This window comes from Xyrauchen texanus, chromosome 1, assembly GCF_025860055.1.
Source record: "Xyrauchen texanus isolate HMW12.3.18 chromosome 1, RBS_HiC_50CHRs, whole genome shotgun sequence".
Taxonomy (NCBI): Eukaryota; Metazoa; Chordata; class Actinopteri; order Cypriniformes; family Catostomidae; genus Xyrauchen; species Xyrauchen texanus.
In genome coordinates, this window is record NC_068276.1 from 59340004 (window position 1) to 59361530 (window position 21527).

General features: G+C 41.7%; 2 protein-coding genes across 2 annotated transcripts in view; one reads left to right on the forward strand and one right to left on the reverse strand.

Moving 5' to 3' along the window:
* The window catches only part of LOC127642254 (protein CBFA2T3-like), a 73494-nt gene that overhangs the window by 35610 nt on the left and 16357 nt on the right, over window positions 1–21527 (forward strand). Inside the window, exons 3-9 of the mRNA XM_052124905.1 lie at window positions 7694–7840; window positions 11041–11282; window positions 11893–11982; window positions 15502–15683; window positions 18226–18506; window positions 18646–18731; window positions 21155–21383. Coding sequence (XP_051980865.1) covers window positions 7694–7840; window positions 11041–11282; window positions 11893–11982; window positions 15502–15683; window positions 18226–18506; window positions 18646–18731; window positions 21155–21383 — 1257 coding nt within the window. The remainder of the gene's footprint in view (window positions 1–7693; window positions 7841–11040; window positions 11283–11892; window positions 11983–15501; window positions 15684–18225; window positions 18507–18645; window positions 18732–21154; window positions 21384–21527) is intronic.
* The window catches only part of LOC127642770 (uncharacterized), a 371536-nt gene continuing 361753 nt past the window's right edge, over window positions 11745–21527 (reverse strand). Inside the window, exon 2 of the mRNA XM_052125283.1 lies at window positions 11745–11756. The gene's annotated coding sequence lies outside the window, so the exon portion shown is untranslated. The remainder of the gene's footprint in view (window positions 11757–21527) is intronic.

Here is a 21527-nt window from a genome sequence, read left to right on the forward strand (position 1 = left end):
GCAAGTTCTTAAATTAAAAGTGAGACAGAGATCTATTGTTCAAATGAAATCGATTTAAAGCTAGTGCTAAAATGAAATACATGGGATATTGTATGTACCAATTTAATTAATAATTTCATTCATTCACTACTTATTTAATAATTTATATAAATATTAAATTATTTATTTAATGATACATTTAATGAATTAACTATGTATTTCTTTATTTATTTACAAATGTATTTAATAATTTAATAAAGCATTGAATCAATTCACTGTGTATATATATTTTTTTTAATATTTAATTATTTATTTAATGATAAAAATAAATAATTCACTATGTATTTCATTATTTATTTAATTAAGCATTTAATTAATTCACAATGTATGTATTGATTTATTTAAATATGTATTTAATGATTTAATAAAGCACTGAATAAATTAACTTTGTATATAAAGATTTTTTTAAATATTTAATTATTTATTTAATGATGAAAATAAATAATTCACTATGTATTTCATTATTTATTCAATTATTTATTTAATTAAGCATTTAATTAATTCACAATGTATTTACTGATTTATGAATATATTTATTTAATGATTACATTTTGAGTAATTTGGCCCTCTGTAATTTTTTGGGATCACTGACCATATATTTCGCTAATATATTGTCCATTGGCCACACTGCTCTTTAGTACTGGTTGACCACTTTGCAGTACTAACGTTAAAATGACCTCAGGCCGTGCTGAAGACTGTAAGTGTGTGTTTGTGGCTAGTGAGTGTCTGTTGGTCTCATTGTTTAATGGCCCCTCTGAGACTGCAAGCTGCTGGCATGAGTGACAGATGGACAGGCAGGGCTTGTGGCCTTAGTGAGATCTCGTTCTACCTGTCTACATTTGGCAATAACAGAGACAGCGATGCATAGAACGCCTTAGCCCCATGTGGCAGGCCAGCTAGTGCCTATTTTAGTCCGCGTAGCATTAGTCCTCCTAACACCTTGTCATGCTTATTGCTCTGGGGGTCTCAGTTATTCTTTAAATGAGTTTACAACTAATTTCTTTTTTCAATTCTCTGAATGCACATGTTATTGTATTGTAATATAATGTTGATGTTCTGCATGTGGTTAGTTGAAACACTTGAACACGTAATACTATTGGGAAGTTGACGTCCTGCGGTGTCACATGCCCCATCTAAATCTATTGCAACTTTTGGAAATTATTTATGATCTCAATATCTATGACCTTTATATTTCATAATTCATCAGACTCTAAAGCAATTTACAAATGAGTAACCTGACATGATACAACAACAAACAAAAAATCTCTTCCATGTTAAACAGATGCACAGCAAGGCATTTTGCCGGTTGCTTGTGTAACGGGAGCCAGCTGGTACGTGATAGATGTGCGGTATGTGTAAACCTCACTCCCCTGGCCTCAAGACACACATGCGACTGATGCTAGGGGCTGTAGCATTTAGCTTACTCGTTAGCACGCCCGCCTCCCATGCTTGCTGACACCGGTTCAAATCCTGCTCAGAGCGGGTCGGGCAGGGCCAGTTACACTTTGGCACACTTAGCTTTGACCACCATTGTATCACATTGGTCCAAATTCCTGCTTCTCATAGCTGTATTTTAAACATCAAATACATTTTGATTCATCTGTTTAGGTCATTTCTACTCTTCAAGTACTCTAACCCACACAAAAAACGGTAATCGATCAAATAAAAGTGAGTAAAACATTTTGACACGTACTTAAAATTAAAGTGTTGTAATATGCACAAACGTTACCTAGAAAACTTAGAAAAAAAAATGTAATGAACAATTTGCATGAATTAATTAGCATTACATTTCATCACAATTATCAATGCATTAATAACTCAGTTGTAATTGTGAGATTTGGTGAGAGATTCAGAGGGAAAGTACATTAAAGGGGTCATGACATGAGAAACCAAATTTGCCTTGATCTTTTGGTATATAAGAGGTCTTTGTATTATTAAAACGTCCTGCAAGTTTAATATTTTAAGATGTCCTCCCCATTCTAAACGAATCATTTATTTAATCAAGCTCAAAATACAGCTCGTTCTGGATTCATGGTTAGAAGTGACGTGTCGGTTAGAAGTGACGTACCAGCGTTTGCATATGACCGCCTCCAGCACAAGATAACTACGCTTTAAGCGCAAGACAACTACGCTCATTTCAGTATCGCCGTCGCCTCACAAGTGTTCAGTCGATGGACAGCGAGCTCTGACAGAGACTACTTGTGCACAGGAAAATTACGATGCCACACAGATGTGCTGTTCCTGGCTGTGGTCAAACAAAACCTCTGAATAAGCTGCCGAAAGATCCAGACGTCAGGGAAAAATGGATGCAGTTTATTTTTTGCGGACGTCCCAGTCACGGCAGTGTTAACTTAAGCGTTTGTTCTGTACATTTTAAGGATGACTGTTTTGAGAACAAATCTCAATATGATGCTGGCTTTGTCAGAAAACTGTTGCTCAAAGATAAGTCCGTGCCGACTATTCTGGGAACAACGACGACGCAAACTGTAAGTAATCTATTTTAAACTTTAAACTACTTTTTAAAGCGCAATTTCATTCATTATGAATAATCACAGTGTTTTTACTTAGTTTACTTGTATATTGTTCTGGCAATAATTGATACATAGGCACTGACGTTAGCCAATCATAACAGTGGGCGTTAACACTGAAGTCTTAAATGGAAAACGCCCCCAAAACAGACTGTTTGAATCAGAGGATGAGAAACAGGGTGGGAAAAGGTCATAAATCATAACAGTGGGCGTTAACACTGAAGTCTTAAATGGAAAACGCCCCCAAAACAGACTGTTTGAATCAGAGGATGAGAAACAGGGTGGGAAAAGGTCATAAATCACTAGATTTTAAAAGTTTTTCTTAAAAAAATATATATTAATACTATAATTGCACCTAAAACATAATAATACAATAAAAAAACCCATGTCATGACCCCTTTAAGATCAAGCGTTATCAATGGCTGGTAAATGCAGAAAGGAAAATAAATTTGCCATATTTGGGGAGTAATTTTAATAGTTGATTAGTTGGTGCTGGATGAGTACTCGATTAATCGATTAATTGTGCACATCCTTAGTATACAACTATAGACATTCCCCTCAATTTCAATGTTTGGTTTGTACATCATTACAGATCTGAATTTGTTGCAATATCTTTGGTAAATATTGCTAAACTAAATGCACAAAAGGCAACAGTAAATGAATGCATGTGTTCACCTACAGTATATGCTAGTGTGTGTACAGTATATGTGTGTGTGTGTGTACTTGTGCAGCATGTGTTGGCCATCAGGCTCTGTGACAGGCGCCTCTTGTCTCAGTGCTGTCACTCACTGTGGATCAGTTGGCCACTGTCACCTTCAGTCAGAAAGACCTCCAGAAACACAGCAGCTCAATGCCCTGAGCTAGCACTGGGGCCACCAGCCCAGGCCATGTTCGGAGAAAACCCCCACCACCCAGTCGACATGTCATGGGCAAAAATAACTAAACATACAGGGTCACAGCCAAACTACTAACAGCTAGATAATTGGTGCTCGACCTTACAGAGATGACAGCTGCATGAGGGTGGCAGGGTACGAGACTGATCTGTGGGTTAGCGGACACCTCGGAGATGCGGACACACTGAGGGCCAGAGGAGCTTAAAATTTCTGCCGTTTTGAAAAAATTACAGCCACATACTAGTGATCAATCGATTCAGGATCCTCAATGGCCGTTAACGATATCTAGAGTCAGGTGATTGACAGCTAACATAAAAAAGTACCACAAATACCATGATTTTACCATGTTTTTGGACATGCACCACGGTAATCCCACTTATTTGGATGTACTAATATCATATCTAAGTAATAACATACCTACTATACGTATACCATAGTATACGTTCATTGGAATATCATTTAAATGGGGTGGCTGTGGCTCAGTTGGTAGAGCGGGTCGGCCTCTAATCGCAGGGTTGGTGGTTCGAATCCTGGCCCACATGCCGAAGTGCAAGACTCTGAACACCATGTTGCTTCCAATGCCCCCCTAATACTTTATTGCACCTTGCATGGCAGGCTCTGCCGCCATTGGTGTGTGAATGAGTCACAGTGAATACCGTTAAGGTTAAAACAGTGCTATATATGGTGCAGACCATTTAACATGGTCAAGTCAAGTGGTTTTTATTGTCGTTTCAACCATATACAGTTAGTACAGTACACAGCAAAACGAGACAACGTTCCTCCAGGACCATGGTGCTACATAAAAACAACAAAGGACCAACATAGGACCACATGAGACTACACAACGAAATAAAATACCTATATAAACTACCTATATATACCTATATAAAGTGCACGTGCAAACATGTGCAAAAAGTACAGGACAGTACAACAAATTACTGACAATGAACAGGACAATAGACAGTGCAGCGCCGACCAGTACTCAGTAGTGCAAAAAGATGACAGTTTCTAAAAATGTAAACATAACATACTATGAGATAATGTTCTATGCACATAGCAGTTATTGAGGTACCATTGTATTACAATGTTATTCTTTATAATACCATGGTACATTAATATGGTAGTCATTCAGTACCATGGAATAAGTCAGAGTACCATGGTATTACCATGTTTTTGGACAAGTACCATGGTAATACCATGGTATATTTGAAGTACAATGGAATATAATGTAAAAACCATTGTACATGAATATATAAAGCATTCAGTACCATGGTATACATCAAAGTACCATGGATTTACCATGTTTTTTGGACATGATGCTATGGTATTCTTTGAAGGACCATGTAAAAACAGACAACGTTATTTTAATATGGTAATCATTCAGTGCCATAGTTTATGCACCACAAATACCATGGATTTACCATGTTTTTGGACATGCTACCATGGTTCTAAAATGGTATTCTTTGGAGTACCATGGAAATACTATGGTAGGCTATATTAAAATGGTTATCATTCAGTACCATGGTATATATAAAAGTACCATGGTATTACCATCTAATGCCATTATTGTACCATGATATCACCACCACAGTACTGTAACAATAATACTTTATTGTCTGGTCTCTCTGAAATTTGTTTTGCACCCACAGTTGAACCCAAAGAACAGAAATAAAGCATATAACCATATGTAAACGTATCACAGAGTATAGACATATCAATATTTAAAACCATAGTTAAAACAAACATACTGGAGATACATCTTGAAACACATGATCCAAATTCCTCCCCTAAAATCCTGCCACTCGTGCAAGTTTTATATACATTTATTGGATATCTCAATGGCAAGCGAATGTACTCTGGAGTGAAAGAGCACTTGAATTTCTTCCTTCTGTGTTGTGGTATCCTAAACCAACATCCTGAAGTGAGAAGCTGGTAAAGAGCAGCAAATGGGAGCTGTCACCAGTGATGTTGTGTGGTATTCTTAGTACCATCTGGTTTTGGAATATCTGTGGCACTGTGACCCCCTACAAATGAGCTTGTTTCCACTGAAACTGCTCAGAAATCGGAATCAGAAGCCAAAAACTGTGCTAGAGACTGTTGTTCAGTACTTTTGTCTTGTTTGCTAGAACAAAATGTTTAAAAATCCTTAAAACAAGATACAAGAAAACATGAAGCAAAATTGTGTAAGATATTAAGATAGCGTTGCCTCCGTTCAGATGTGAGCGTTGGGTGTTGACTGGCGTGTAACACTGTGATCTGCGGTGGACAAAGGGAGCCTCTGTTAAAAGGGCATTTTCACATGACCAGCATGGGCCAGGTGGGCAAGAGCGAGGAAGACTTGCCATGTTTGGTCCCGGAGCGGAGCGGCGGATCAGGGTGATCGCCTTGTTGAAGTGTGCGGCATCGTGATGGACAGCAGCAAATCCAGCTGCACTTGTCACTGGCTGTCAAGTGCATGTCCATCCGGCAGACAGGAGCGGACAACAGGGTAGTGGGTGGAGGATACTGCTAGGGTGGGCAGAGGGGTCCCATCAGAGTGGGTGAACAGGTGTGACTCGATGTTTCCAACAGCAGTGACATTTACCCTCTGCCTCGGTCTGCAAGAGCCATGCTTTATCTCTAGCAGCAGAGACTGTACAGATTTACTGCTATGAAATATTATAAGTCTGTCTGAGCGACTTGCTAGAGGGGTACTGCTGAGAGAATAATGTCACATGGATGATACGGCACTGTGAACAAAACACAACATGTGTGTCAAACATAACACAGTTTGAACAAGTGCATGCAACAACGAATATTGAACATTCATGTGTGGTGAATACAGGTAAAGTGGGACACTTTATGATAAATTCGATCTCTCGTCGCACCACCTTCCGCAGTCGGCCTTTATCCCTCTTGGAGGCTTAATTAGCATGATAAGGGACCGGGTGTGTATAATCACGACCCGGCCCCGCCCTCCGCCCTGTCACAAATAGCTACATCAGTGTCAACTTATTATAGGGCTGTGAATCAATTAAGATTCGCATTAGAATCTGATATGATTTAATTGGATTATGATTCATTTGGGTATATTTCGGTAGATGTGAAAGATCAATCTAGGGATTTTAAAGGAGCACTTAGTAACTTTTTGTTTGTGTCATCTTGGACTTACAGTGACACCTAGTGGTGTGGATACAGCATTATTCAAAATCAGAAGTTTTCAGTTACAGATGCCATTGTAGAAATTCAGTATTCACAATCATCCATGATTAATTTAATCCAAGATTAAAAATGTCCAATAACAAGACTGAGATTACGAGAGTAGTATTCAGAGAGATTAAGAGAGTAGTATTCTGCTGGTCATGTGATTCTAACATGGCAGCCCCCATGAGGGCACCCCTGCCCCATGTAGAATAAAACAGATTTTTTGAGGTTACTGATATGACTTGTCCTCATCTCATGTGAGTGCTCATGAGTTTATACAAATGTTTCAAAATTACAATTAATTTCTTTAGAAGTAAATCTTTTATAATAGGGAAAAAAATTACTGAGTGCACATTTAAGAATCAATATTGGAATAGTGTTTAACTGGAAAAAAGTTAAAATGTGCCAAAATGTTGTTGAGCGGGTGCTTTTCTGCATATCCAAGAAAACACACACTTTAGCTTATCACGGCCTATTCGGCCGCTAGGTTCTCCCGATGGCCAGTCCGCCACTGATCGGCCCCAAAGTGCGTCGGCCCACCGGGAAAATGTCTGGTATGCCAGATTACCAGTCCAGCCCTGTCTGAAATTATACTTCTGTTTGTTTCAAAATGTAACATCATGCCTCTCCTCAACAAACAGCACATTTTGAGTTATGTCCATATGACAAGTAGTGTAAAATGAAGGGTTAGGGGTTTGCTCAAATTCCTAATTCTAAGTATGAGAAATAGCAATTGTCTAAAAAGTAGAGCACCAAAAAAAAGTAGGCTCAGTTGGTAGAGCGGGTCGGCCACTAATCGCAGGCGTTGGTGGTTTGATCCCGGCCCACACGACTCCACATGCCGAAGTGTCCTTGGGCAAGACACTGAACCCCAAGTTGCTCCCAATGGCAGGCTAGCACCTTACATAGCAGCTCTGCCGCCATTGGTGTGTGAATGAGACGCAGTGTAAAGTGCTTTGAATACCGTTAAGGCTTAAAATGGCGCTATGTAAGTGCAGACATTTACCATTTTGTCAGCTAATCCAAAACAATATTACTTTATCTCTGCAGGTAGTAAAGGACAGAAGGCTGGAACGATGCCAGATTCACCGGCTGATGTCAAAACCCAGCATAGGTCGACTCCGCCCACAATGCCACCTCCACCCCCAGCTGTCAGCCAGGCAGCCAATCGCAATGCATCATTCACACCCACAACAAGTAAGTGCTCACGGTAAAAATTAAAAGAAAGACATGCTAGTTCGGAACATCATGGGGTGACTCTAGTCAGGCTTCCTAAGCAACCAATTGGCCCGGTTGCTTGGGTGGGTAGAGTCACGGTGGGTTAACCTCCTCGTGGTCGCTATAATATGGTTCTCGCTCTCGGTGGGGTGCGCGGTGAGTTGTGCGTGGGTGCCGCGGAGAATAGCGTGAGCCTCCACGCGCACAAGGTCTCCGCGGTAACGTGCTCAACAAGCCACGTGATAAGATGCGCGGATTGACTGTCTCAGGCAACTGAGATTCATCCTCAGCCAACCGGATTGAGGCGAGTCACTACACCACCACGAGGACCTAGAGTGCATTGGGAATTGGGCATACCAAATTGGGGTAGAAAAGGGAACAAAATACCCTGGATGAACTATCCCTTTAAATGTGAAGAATATTTTTCTGACCTTACACTTAAATGTCTACTCGCCCGCACACACACAAATAAAAAAACAACCAGAGAAACTAAGAGATGGCAAATACATTAAACTATATTACCAATACTCATTTCATGCATACCTTGATCACACAGCAAGTGTGTTTGACTGTTCGTCTGTGCTAGGCTTAACCAATGTCTGAGTGTATGAGCGTACAGCGCATACGGCAGGAGATTTGTTTACCGTATGCGGGGGGATTCGCGGGCTGCATCGGCCTCTATGGGGCTTGGCAGCTCTCGTTACCCTATATAGCAATGACAGGCCTTGTTGTTTCACCTGTTGCATGGGTCGTAGTGTAGCCTGCTTGCCACTCTAAAACCAGAACACAAGTGCAGGAGTCACATGGTAAACCCACATGTGTCCAGCCTGGAATGGAGAGATAAAAAGGGGCAAGAGCGAAATGAAAGACCCTGTGTTCTGCAACACAAAGCCATACACACACTCCCACACCCAGCAGTGCTAACATGCCTCCCAACCGGGAGGAGAGCTTCCCTCCAAGCTGTGTGTGCACAATCGTACGCCTCCCAACATCCCAGAGGATTACAGGTCAGAGCTCTGGGCCTTCGTGCTATGTCGCCTACTGGCATAGTGTTAGATGTCGGGGTGTTTGAAGCACATAATGGAAGACAGACAGGCTTCTTTTGAAGTTGTTACTGTTCACAGTATGGGGAATTATTCTTGCGTAATTGTAGCTTTCACTCTCTTCTGTTCCTGCGGGACAAGACAGTTTGCCCTGTTGAATCTATATTCATTTTGGTGCATATTGTAGCTTAGTCTGGCCAAGAATCATCCATTCGGATATGACAACTATGAAGGGGTCATATATCATGACATATTTATCCACAATTCACACTTTTTTGCATGACGTTCAGGGGCGCACAATTGACTGTTCATCATAATTTTAATCTCCACATCATTAAGTCAGTCTGGGATCACATGAAGATGCAGAAGCAATTGAGATTGATGCTTCGAACAACTTATCTGCCAACATCTTTGAAAAATGTGCACAAGTGAGCGTAGGAGAATTGGTGCTGTTTTAAAGGTGTAGGGTGGTCACAAATATTGATTTAGTTGTTTATGTTAACTGCATTTTGTATTAATAATAATTTTTTTAATAAAAGTTAATTGCTAAAAATATATCATGACATTATTTTTGAAAACATAATTACTAGGGGTGTAACAATGCATCATTCTGGATCGATGCATCGCTCAATTAACCAACAATGCATAAAGATCGATGTATATTTTTTTAAAGATGCATCTTTATTTTAATGCTCTAATGCCAGCAGGGCTGGACTGGCAATCTGGCATACCGGGCATTTTCCCGGTGGGCCGACGCACTTTGGGGCCGATCGGGGGCAGACTGGCCAGCGGGAGAACCGAGCGAGCCGGTGGGTGGGTCGGCCACGAAACACGCTGAATGGTCTGCGATAAGCAAATATGAGCCCCCGCCTTATGCAGAACGGACCACAAAATGGCGCCGCAATATGCAAATATGCCCCCCCCCCCTTTTGGGCCAGTTGCCATGTAAAATCCAGGGCCGATTTCTCTTCCCAGTCCAGCCCTGAATGCCATTTTGTGTAATTTTCTGTTCTCCGTATATGACATTACATGTAAGAAATGTGTAAAAATGGACATGCAACATGTTTACATGTAACACATTGCTATAAAAACAAATTTACTGTATGCATACAAATGTGCATATCCATTTTCTGTGGACTACAGTATTTTACAGTTTTGACTTTTCCCAGTAAACTTTTACCTACTGTTGAAATCGGTATCTAAATAGCACAATAGCATTCAGCTAGACAAAACTAGCATTCTTGTATAGTAGCCTACAGTAAGCAGTCAGTGTCAACAAAAAAGTAGAACAAAAATTACATTTGTATATAATAAACATATACAGGATTGACTGCCATGGTGAAAAAAACGTCTAAACATTTTGACCGGTACTGCTCACACGATGACAAAAAAACTTTTCATTTTGGTGGCATTGGCCAGTTAACTGACACAATAACTACTGTAGGTGTTGAAGCATTAATTAAAAGTTTTGGGTGAGTTACTACATTTTGCAGACATACAAAAGAGTTGCGATGTCCCATAAAACAGTTGTGACAATTGCACTTACAGTTTAGAGAACATTAAGTCTGTTTAAAAAAAATTTGCCAAAGCGATTGAGAACAACTGTATTAAACTGTAGGAGTGGAGATGGAGTGGAAGCGTGGCTGAGTCCTGGACTCTGAAAGCTGCAAATCTCCTCTCAGCTGGTAGACATGCCCAGCCTGATTTAGACACACACCTGCCGTTGGAATAAAAGTAACCGAGCCACAGGGCTATTTTTGGGCCCTTCTATACACGTTCCTCTTAAAGTTGTGTCTTAGTGAGTGAGAGAGTGGGTTACCAATGGGAAGCGATAGACCGGGTGGATGCAGTATGTCATTGAATAGAGAGCTAGCGAATGGTCTTGTTCATGGTGTGTTCACTCAAAACGGAGAATGAGACGAGGAGTAGACAGCAGCGTGTTGCGTTACAGTCACAGTGTAGTTTCGGTGTGTTCTCTCACTGTTCTCGGCATGCACGTGCCATCTCCGTGTTACAGCGTGCCCGTCCGTGCTTCCTGGAGGGGGTTTCCCAAGTCTAAAACAGAGAAAACGGAAAATAAACGAGTGTGGAGTGACGTGAGTAATTCTAATGCAAACAGTGGCTCTCTTTCCACAGTGCTCAACGGTAGCAGTCACTCCCCCACGGCGCTCAACGGAGCTCCCTCAACACCCAATGGCTTCAGCAATGGACCGGCCACCTCTTCCACAGCTTCCCTGCCCACCCAGCAGCTTCCCCCCGCCTGCGGAGCCCGACAGCTTTGTAAACTCAAGCGGTTCCTCACCACGCTACAGCAGTTTGGCAACGACATATCGCCAGAGATCGGGGAACGCGTACGCAGCCTGGTTCTTGGGCTGGTGGTGAGTTTCCGATGGCTTTCTTTTTCCCTTAACTGTTTGCTTAATCAACCCAGTCTCAAAGAATCACGTTACTATACCAACATATTCGCAAAATGATTTTTAGAAGTCTCGCTGTATGCATTGATGCAGTTAATTGATGTTACCTTCATAACGTACTTTTCACCCTGTTCCGTTCACAATGCTAACTTGTGACATCAAAACACTTTTACTATAGCGCATGACTTGTTAGGGGACACATTGTAATGTTTGCATGTATGGTATGGTAGCTCAACTGATGGAGGGGTGTACTAGCAACGCAAAGGACCAGGGTACTAATTTAGAAGAGCACGCAAGTTGTCATGTGAGCTGAAAGTGTCTTAAAAGCATCACAAAATGAAGTGCTTGCTTTTTCATCTCACATTTGCTTTTAGGACACTATCAGTTAGGTTTATGTTTAAGGTTTAGGGTAGGGAGGTCAGTTTTGTTGATTTAAAACTTGATCTTGAACTGAATTTTTGTTTTTGCCAAAGTCACGTAATTTTCATGAGATCAGGCTACTTTTTAGCCAACAGTCTTCTTGTTTGCTGTTCTTCACTGGTTGTTTACTCAATCGCTCTGTGTGTCATACCAGAACTCTACGCTAACCATTGAAGAGTTCCACTCCAAACTTCAGGAGGCAACAAACTTCCCTTTGCGGCCGTTCGTCATTCCATTCCTCAAGGTAAGAGCAAACACATCTTCTAAATTGCTTCAAGTCAGCCGCTTAGATTGGAACTTGTCATTTTGTGAAAGCTCTTGCCATTCTTGTGTGCAATAGCCCCAGACGGCAAGCCCACAGTTTGTCTGATGCATGAGACTACTCCACCAGAGATCTTAAAGTAATGCTGTATCCGTATGAGGAGCTCTTCCTTATGGTGCACCATATGGAAATGGGTGGAGGGGGAGGGTGTTGGTCTTTGAGACAGACAGATGGAGTGACAAACAAAAAGGATGTAGATGGATTGTGGCCAGCATAAGCACACATATGAATCGGTATTTTCCTAACTACGGCTACAGTACATGCCTTTCCTGCATAAGTGTGTGTGTGTGTTTTTGTGTGTATGGTGTATGATGAGGAAACCCTTCCAACAACCCCACTCCACTGTGGCTGGGCTGTACTGATCTAGCCCTCCATATGGCCATCATTTGTGATTCATTAAAATTGGCACATATGTGTTTAACCAGAGTGGAGAGGAGTAGTTCGGGCCAAAGAAGATTGCCTGGCAGATGTTGCAGTGGGTGCTGTAAGCAGTACAGCTTTACACTGCTCTGATGCTGTTGTCTTTATGCTTATCCTTTACTCAAACATCGCACAAAGTCAGGGCTCAAACATATGCATCATATTTCTTTCTTACAGTAAATGATTCTCCATTGATGTGCAAAAATTCAGTCTGAATAACCCTAGATTCTGTAAGCAGCAATAAATGATTAGGGGAGTGGCTATAAGTTTGCATGTTCTGTTTGCCAACATCATTTGACTGACATGCCTTTTGGAGGATGTTAGAAAGAGGGTGTGGGGTTAAAGTCAGCAAATTGGTAGAAGTTAGCAAAACAGCTGAAATCGCTTATAGCGCCTTTAAATGTTAAATATAAGCGAAAGCTTATGCTGAGCAAAAGATCACAGATACAGATAAGCGCCATGTGCTGCACAAAATCTGTGACTTTCTTGAAATATTTCAGGAACATTTTAAATCACGCCAGTTTCCACCTTTCGAGTCCAAACAGAGAATAGGAGAGCAAGACTTTAAGACTTTTAAAAGCTTTAACATACTTTGGAAAGGGTGAAGCAAAGCACTAGTTTTATTCTGAGTTTTATTGAAAAAGACTTGTCTCGATGTATCAAGAATTGTTTTGTAATCGCATCGTGACTCCCTGAATCGAAATCCAATTGAATTACAAGATGGTAAATGGTCTGCACTTATATAGCACATTTTAACCTTAACGGTATTCAAAGCGCTTTACACTGTGACACATTCACCCATTCATACACTATTGGGATCAACTTGGGGTTCAGTGTCTTGCCCAAGGACACTTCGGCATGTGGGCCGGGAATCAAACCACCAACCCTGCGATTAGTGGCCGACCCACTCTACCAACTGAGCCACAGCCAACACATGAATAGCTTTACTCTGTCAGTCCCAGTGCATGCTGTATGCTGAGAAAATATGCTAGTACCATGCTAGAACGTCCTAAAACTAGCCACCATACGCCCCTGTCCAGCATGACACCTAGTAACTTGTGGAGACAGCTGCTTTTTTTCAAGGAACAACCTTTCCAAAATACACATTCTCTTCCTAAATCACCCAAACACTAATGTATGTACATCAACCATAACTGGCTGTAAAGAGACAATATATCCACTGACTCCAGAATGGTACAAGGTAGTCTGTCTGTGTATGTGTGTGGTAGTAAGCTATAGACTACACAGGACATATTTCATAGAGTGAGTGTTTTATTCAAAGCAGAGCTCTGTGGTAAATGGCACCCAGCACATTGCTCACAGGCTGCTCTCAGAGTCCTGCGGGGTGTTGATGCTACACATCTGCATCATCAGCCAGCTGTGTAGCATTATACTGATAGCCAAAGATAAAGAGAGAGACAGAGAGAAAGGGATTGAGACATCTGAACACTCCCTCCACAGACCTCAGTGATGCACGAACACATGGTGGGCTAGAGCAAGGGTCTGTTTTATCTCATGTACTCCTTATTCTCTCTGTACAGTAGAAACCCTGCTGGAAAGACCAGCATTGATAGTCACCAGCATATGTTGTGGTTTTGGATACTGGTCGCAGTTGCAGCGAATCCTTTAAGTTAATCCTTTGTAATACTTTTAAGGTTATTATTACTGAGGGTTTTATTCACTTAAGTGGTTTGTTGCAACTTGCAAATGCTGTTCCCCTACATGAGATGTAAGTGTGCTGGTGTCACCACCTGGCTTCTTAACTAGCTAAACCAACAAGATTTCCTAGGTCAACCAGCTTCACCGGATAAACCTTGCATTACCAGCTAAATTAGACCAGTACCCAGTCACCAGCTAGACTAGTACAAAATGTAACAAGTATAAACCCACCAGTGTCCTCCCAATATTCTTAACTAGCTAAAACAGCCTTGGTCAACCATCAGCCATTCCGGTTGACCTAATAAATTAGACAAATGCCCAGTCAGCAGCTAGACCAGAACAAAACCAGCATACACTCGGCAGAGTCCCTGCTATCCATCTTAACTACATTAACCAGCAAGACTTCCTTGGTCAACCAGCTTCAACAGAAAAACCATACTGGTTAACTATGCACACCGGCTTTGATTTGCTGATGAATAGCATGGCTATACTTGTCCACCAACTAGACCAGTCCTAACCAGAACTAACCTACCAGTGTCCCCACAAATCTTCCTAACTAGATAAACCAGCATGCCTTACTTGGTGACCTAGCTTTACCAGAAAAACACATAATAACTATACCTGTGTCCAGTAACCAGCTAGACCAGTAGCAAGCCACCACTAACCATCATAAACCATATTGTATCCCAAACAGTCTTTATAACTAGCTTTAAAAACAAAATTTCCTTGACCAAGTAGCTCCACCAGAAAGACAAAACTGGTTAACCAGATTCACCAGCCAAGATTTACCAGAGAACATCATGGCTATGCTAGTCCACCAGCTAGACCTGTACCAAACAAGCAAAAACCAGCCAGTGTTCCTACTATGCTTCTTTTGACTATATAAACCAGCAAGACATCCTTGGTCAAACAATATTCTGGTCGACCAAATACATCTGCTAAATTAGACATGTGCCCAGTCACCAGCTAGACCAGCACCAAATCAGCACTAACCAGCATAAACCAGCCAGAGTCCCTACTATTTCCTAACTGGTTTAAACAACAATAATTCCTTGGTCAAAAAGTTTCTCCAAAGACACAAAACTGGTTGACCAGATTCACCAACTGTTTTGCTGGTGAACAGCATGGCTATGCTTCGCCAGCAGCTAAATCAGTAGCGAACCAGTACTAACCAGCATAAACTAACCAGTGTTCCCACCAGGCGTCTTTCAACTAACTCAGCCAGCTTTACCAAAAAAGACAGTTTTGGTAGACCAGCACTAACTAGTATAAACCAGTATGGAAATGCATACTGGTGTACAGTAAACTATTCTTTTCATCAGTAATTGTACCTTTTCCCCTCTGTTACTCTCTCTCTCTCAGGCTAATCTACCCCTCCTGCAGAGGGAGCTGCTTCACTGTGCACGGATGGCTAAGCAGACCCCAGCGCAGTATCTGGCCCAACACGAGCAGCTTCTGCTGGACGCCAATGCCAGCTCTCCCCTGGACTCCTCTGAGATCCTGTTGGAACTCAATGAACATGGCAAAAGACGTACCCCGGACAGGTACAAACATGCACTTATACACACTCCAACTTGTGTGCCTGTCTGTCTGTGTACCATTTTCATTACAAATACCTCTAGTCATAAATATCAAAAGTCAAACAACAGGCAAATGTAGACAGCTACAGTAAATGTCAACACAAACTTGCCCTTGGCATACTTCTTCTTGTCTGGCTTGAAACGCACACACATACACTCAAATGTAACAGGTGGAGGATGTGGGAAGGTTAGGCCACACAGATAGATAGTGTGGAGGATGGAGAGAAGGTGGAAGTGTGTGTGGTATTTGTGCCAGGTGATGCCAGCTGTCTTTGGACATGTAACTCTTTTATCCAAAGCACTCTTTAATCCAAAATTGTTCATTGCTGTTTAAATAAAAAAAGAATATACATTATTATCGACCAAGAATTTCAAGAATATCGCAATATATATTTTTGTTTATACTGTATAGCCAATCCGTAGTATGCGGAGGTATGTACCTTAAAAGTGAACCCATGACCTTGGTGTTGCTAGCACCATGTTATTTTTATGATTGAATGTGTCTGTAATGGTGAGAAACTAATGCAATTTGAAGCACAAACATTTTTGTTTGTATTCTTTTGTTTCTCTCACACTCTTATCCGCACTGTCTCTCCTGTAAGTTCCCGGTTGCTGCCCATATGTCCGGGATGTGTCCAGATGGTGATCTCTCTGAACCCCTGCTTGAACTGATTCGGGGGGAGGGAGAGAGAGAGAGAGAGAGAGAGGGTGGGGGTAGAGGAATGGGCAATCCCCTACTGTAATCCTTACACCTCCGTCTTCGAGGCCTCAGCTTACCATATCACTGCAGGAGTCCCAGCTGTTGATTTGATTTGTGCGATATCTAGCTACAGCAGCAGAAAGACTACTAAAGGCTGGAGATTTTTGGGGTGGCTGTGGAGGCGGGCATGACGGGTTGTCATACATGCAGCCATATCTGAGCCAAATGCCCTCAACTCTCAACCATTCAGTAATTTTCTTGCTAACTATTGTTTTCCTGTTTTCCAGTGAAAATATCGAAACATCCTGAAAACATAATACATAAACGCGCAAAGAAAAATTATATTAGTCTTGTTTTCAAAGTAATTGAACAAAATGTACTGAAGTTTATGCTATGAACAAGAAAAAAAATAAAACATTTCCGGTGGACCGACGCACTTTGGGGCCAATCAGGGGCAGACTGGCCATCTATTGAACACAGCGGGCCAGTGGGTCGGCCGCAAAATGGGCAGAATGAGCCGCGATAAGCTAAAATGAGCCGCCGCGTTATGCAGAACGGACCACAAAACGGCAGAGCGAAAGGACAGCAAACTTTTGGGCCAGTTGCTATGTAAAATCCTGGGCCGATTTCTCTACCCAGTCCAGCCCTGCTTTAAACTAGCAAAATTTACAGGTGTTTATGCTTAAAACAAAATCAAATGTTTGCCAATTGGGTAAGAAAAATTCACTTAATTAGAAAGGAAAACAAGTTACTTTTTCATACCCATTGGCAAATAGATAGAATATGGATGGAAGTATAGATGGATGGATGGATGGATGGATGGATGGATGGATTCATGGATGGATGGATGGATGGATTCATGGATGGATGGATGGATGGATGGATGGATTAATGGATGGATGGATGGATGGATGGATTGATGGATTAATGGATGGATTGATGGATTAATGGATGGATGGAAGGATGAATGGATGGATGGATGGATGGATTAATGGATTGATTAATGGATGGATTAATGGATGGATTAATGGATGGATGGATGAATGGATTAATGGATGGATGGATGGATTGATTAATGGATGGATTAATGGATGGATGAATTAATGGATGGATGGATGGATGAATGGATGGATAGATGTTCTTAAGACTTAATGTTTTGTCATTTTGCATCTCAAGTAAATCTATCTTGATTTAAGGATGTTTAGATATTTTTTACTGAAAAACAAGACAAAAAATATGTTTTGCAGTGCACACGTGTTTCATGCCCGCATAGAGGAGAGGAGCTTTAGCCCTGAATGCCTGACTGCTGCATTCAGCTAAACAGATTATTATCAACACTGAAGCACAGGCTGGCCAGATGGCTCCAAAACGCCAGTGTCACTAAACATCTGCCAAAGGGAGCAGCCCTTGCAACACAGCAGCTCAGAAGAGAGACAGAGAAAGAGTGAAAAAAAGGAAAGATTAAGGGGTTGGGATTTAATGTCACTTCTTGGTAAAGGAGGACTAGAGTCCACATATGGCTCACAGCTGGCCTCAACATTCGGACACACGTGTGGAGGGGCAGAGAGAGAGAGAGAGAGAGGTGGGATGGGTCAGACTCCAAGAATGCAAAACTATCAATGGCCTTATTTCCTCTTGAAGCCCTGTTCACACTGACAGCAATGTTATAACTGTGGTCGCTAGTAGGCATTTCTATTTCTGGTTGCTCTATCATTATTCACGGACTGACAGCTGTTTACAGCTTTTTAAAATCAGATCACAAATGTGTGAACAGCCCTTAAAAGTGTCTTAATGTCCCTTTATTAGGACCAAAGAGACCGGTGGCGAGAGGGACGGCTTACACCCAGAACACCTGGCCAAACGGCCATGCACGGTGAGCCCCAGTCAGCGCTTCAGTCCCAGCAGCGGTCTGCCTGCCCATCCTCCCCCTAATGGCCTGCCCACACACCCACCCAATGGCCTGCCACATCCCAACCCTCCCAATCCACAGCATTACCGCCTGGAAGACATGGCCCTCGCCCACCACTACAGAGACGCCTACAGACATGCCGAGCACAGGGACATCCGAGAACGCCACCGACAGACAGGTCAGTGAGACAGTATGTGTTAAAATTAGAATTCGGTGCTGCCCGAATTACTTTGAATCGTATTTAGTGTGTTTACATGCACAATTTTAGTAACTTAGTCACCAGGCAATGTGTATGTCATGCTATGTTTGTATTGCAGCCGTTCATGGAGCTCGTCAAGAGGAAGTGATTGATCATCGTCTGACAGACCGCGAGTGGGCTGAAGAATGGAAGCACCTTGATAATGTATGTGTGTCTACATGTATTGTTTATATATTATCTTTGAGATAATTAATGACTATGCTGGAATGAGGTCAAGCTGGTTTTGAAACATTGTAGCTGGTTCGTTGCTGGTCCAAGGTGGTCCACCAGCCCTTCACCAACAAGAACAGATTGGACCAGCTAATGATCATGAATGGCAAGGCTGGAAAAGCTAGAAACCATTCCCTGCTGGAAAAACAGACAGACTAAGCTGGTTTGTTGGTCAAAACCTGTTTAAGGTGGTCTGCTAGCCTAGCAAAGCTGGTGCTCAGTCTGAACAGCTCAAACGTGACCAAAACCTCTCCAAAACCAGATAAAACTTCAGCCTGACCAAGCTAAGAAACCAGGCTGGTTTTAGATGTTTTTCAGCAGTGTTGAAAGAAAGAAAGAAAGAAAGAAAGAAAGAAAGAAAGAAAGAAAGAAAGAAAGAAAGAAAGAAAGGGAAACTTCCTGCTGAAAAAACATCTTAAGCCAGACTAAATGGTTTGCTGGTCTCAGTTGAAAGAAGGGAGGAAAGAAAGAGAGAGAAAGAAAGAAAGAAGGGAGGAAAGAGAGAAAGAAAGAAAGAAAGAAAGAAGGGAGAAAAGAAAGAGAGAGAGAAAGAAAGAAAGAAAGAAAGGAGGGAGAAAAGAAAGAGAGAGAAAGAAAGAAAGAAGAGAGGAAAGAAAGAGAGTGAGAGAAAGAAAGAAAGAAAGAAAGAAGGAAAGAGAGAGAGAAAGAAAGAAGGGAGGAAAGAAAGAAAGAAGAGAGGAAAGAAAGAGTGTGAGAGAAAGAAAGAAGGAAAGAGAGAGAGAAAGAAAGAAGGGAGGAAAGAAAGAAGGGAGGAAAGAAAGAGAGAAGGGAGGAAAGAGAGAGAAAGAAAGAAGGGAGGAAAGAAATAAAGAAGAGAGGAAAGAAAGAGTGTGAGAGAAAGAAAGAAAGAAGGGAGGAAAGAAAGAGAGAAGGGAGGAAAGCGAGAGAAAGAAAGAAAGAAAGAAAGAAAGAAGAGAGGAAAGAAAGAGAGTGAGAGAAAGAAAGAAAGAAAGAAAGAAGGGAGGAAAGAAAGAAAGAAGAGAGGAAAGAAAGAGTGTGAGAGAAAGAAAGAAGGAAAGAGAGAGAGAAAGAAAGAAGGGAGGAAAGAAAGAAGGGAGGAAAGAAAGAGAGAAGGGAGGAAAGAGAGAGAAAGAAAGAAGGGAGGAAAGAAATAAAGAAGAGAGGAAAGAAAGAGTGTGAGAGAAAGAAAGAAGGAAAGAAAGAAGGGAGAAAAGAAAGAGAGAGAGAAAGAAAGAAAGACAGAAAGAAGGGAGGAAAGAAAGAAAGAAAATAGACAGACTGAATTTTGAACACCTGCCATCAAATCTTTTCTAGATTACAATAAGGCCTTTAACACACTTTTGGCTTACCTCAGACATACACTCACTCAAACACATATTGAATAAAGAGGCCACAGATGGAGTGAGAAACCCAGCAGAGGAAGTTCCCACCGGAGAGAGAGAGAGAGCAGCTGAGACTGAGGGCTGCAGTCTGTGGAATCCGCCTTACGCTGGAGCCCGTCCATATCTGAAATAAATACAGCCAACAACACACGCACAGAGTGAAGAATGGCATCACAGAGAGATGAGCGGAGATCTTATTGAGAGAGGGACAGAGAGTGTAGGGTGCATAGGGGAAGGATGTATTGTTTTGGCTTCTCTCACCGGCAGCACAGCTGTTGCAGGGCTATTGTTACTGTACTGCTGAAGCATTCAACCGCTCACACACACACACACACACACACACACACACACACACACACACACACATGTTTGTTCCAGTAATTTAGTGAGGACATCTCGTACTTTTTATGTGTCTGGGTTGCATTTAATGTCCAATGTAAAATCAAGGACTTGAAGGAAAACCTGTTTATAACCACTGCTATATATAGGGAAGACTGGGGCAAGTTGTCACACTTTTTACTCCATTGAATATTTCTCAGAGTGAGTTTATGTTTGAGTCAATTTCTATAAAGCCATATAAGCTTTGAAGTCTTGGCTACAAAAGCCATTGAACATTTCCACCATTTTCCCCTGGAAAAAAGTAACTACTATTTTAATAAACTATGAAACACAAGTTGACCCTTGCCATAATGTGTTCCAGTCCGGTTTGATTATGTTCATTTGTTTACCCAAGAGTGATAACACAAAAATAATGATAGTGAATATTTACTATGTAGGATATAATTCACAAAACTTATTCTAATTTAAGAGTGTTTTGAATTAGGTATTTGAATCCAACATACAAAACCACAGCTAGAGAAAATTGGACTTTAATTGGACTTTTGACACCAAATCTAATCTTCACTGAGATACAGCCCAGTTGACAGCATCCCTAGCCCTGGTCTCCTCTATTTAACAACCTCTTCCATTCTTTTCGTCTCGTTCTCTCTGTAGTTGCTGAACTGTATCATGGATATGGTGGAGAAGACACGGCGTTCCCTCACCGTGCTGCGACGCTGCCAGGAGGCCGACCGCGAGGAGATGAACCACTGGATCCGACGCTATAGCGATGTGGAGGATATGAAAAAAGGTGGGAGCTCCACCCAGCGACCTCCTCCTCTTCCTCCCCACCACAACTCCTCCTCCTCCAACACTCCTAACAGCAGTGACACACAGCCGCTAGGTACATGCACCGCTACAGGCGCAGATGCTAGGCACACAGTATGCCTCACACAGCCTTAGAAGCTGCCAACACAACCATCATTTCCATCGGTTTCAATTAAGTTTATTTGTATAGAACTTTTTCATCCATCCATCCATCCATCCA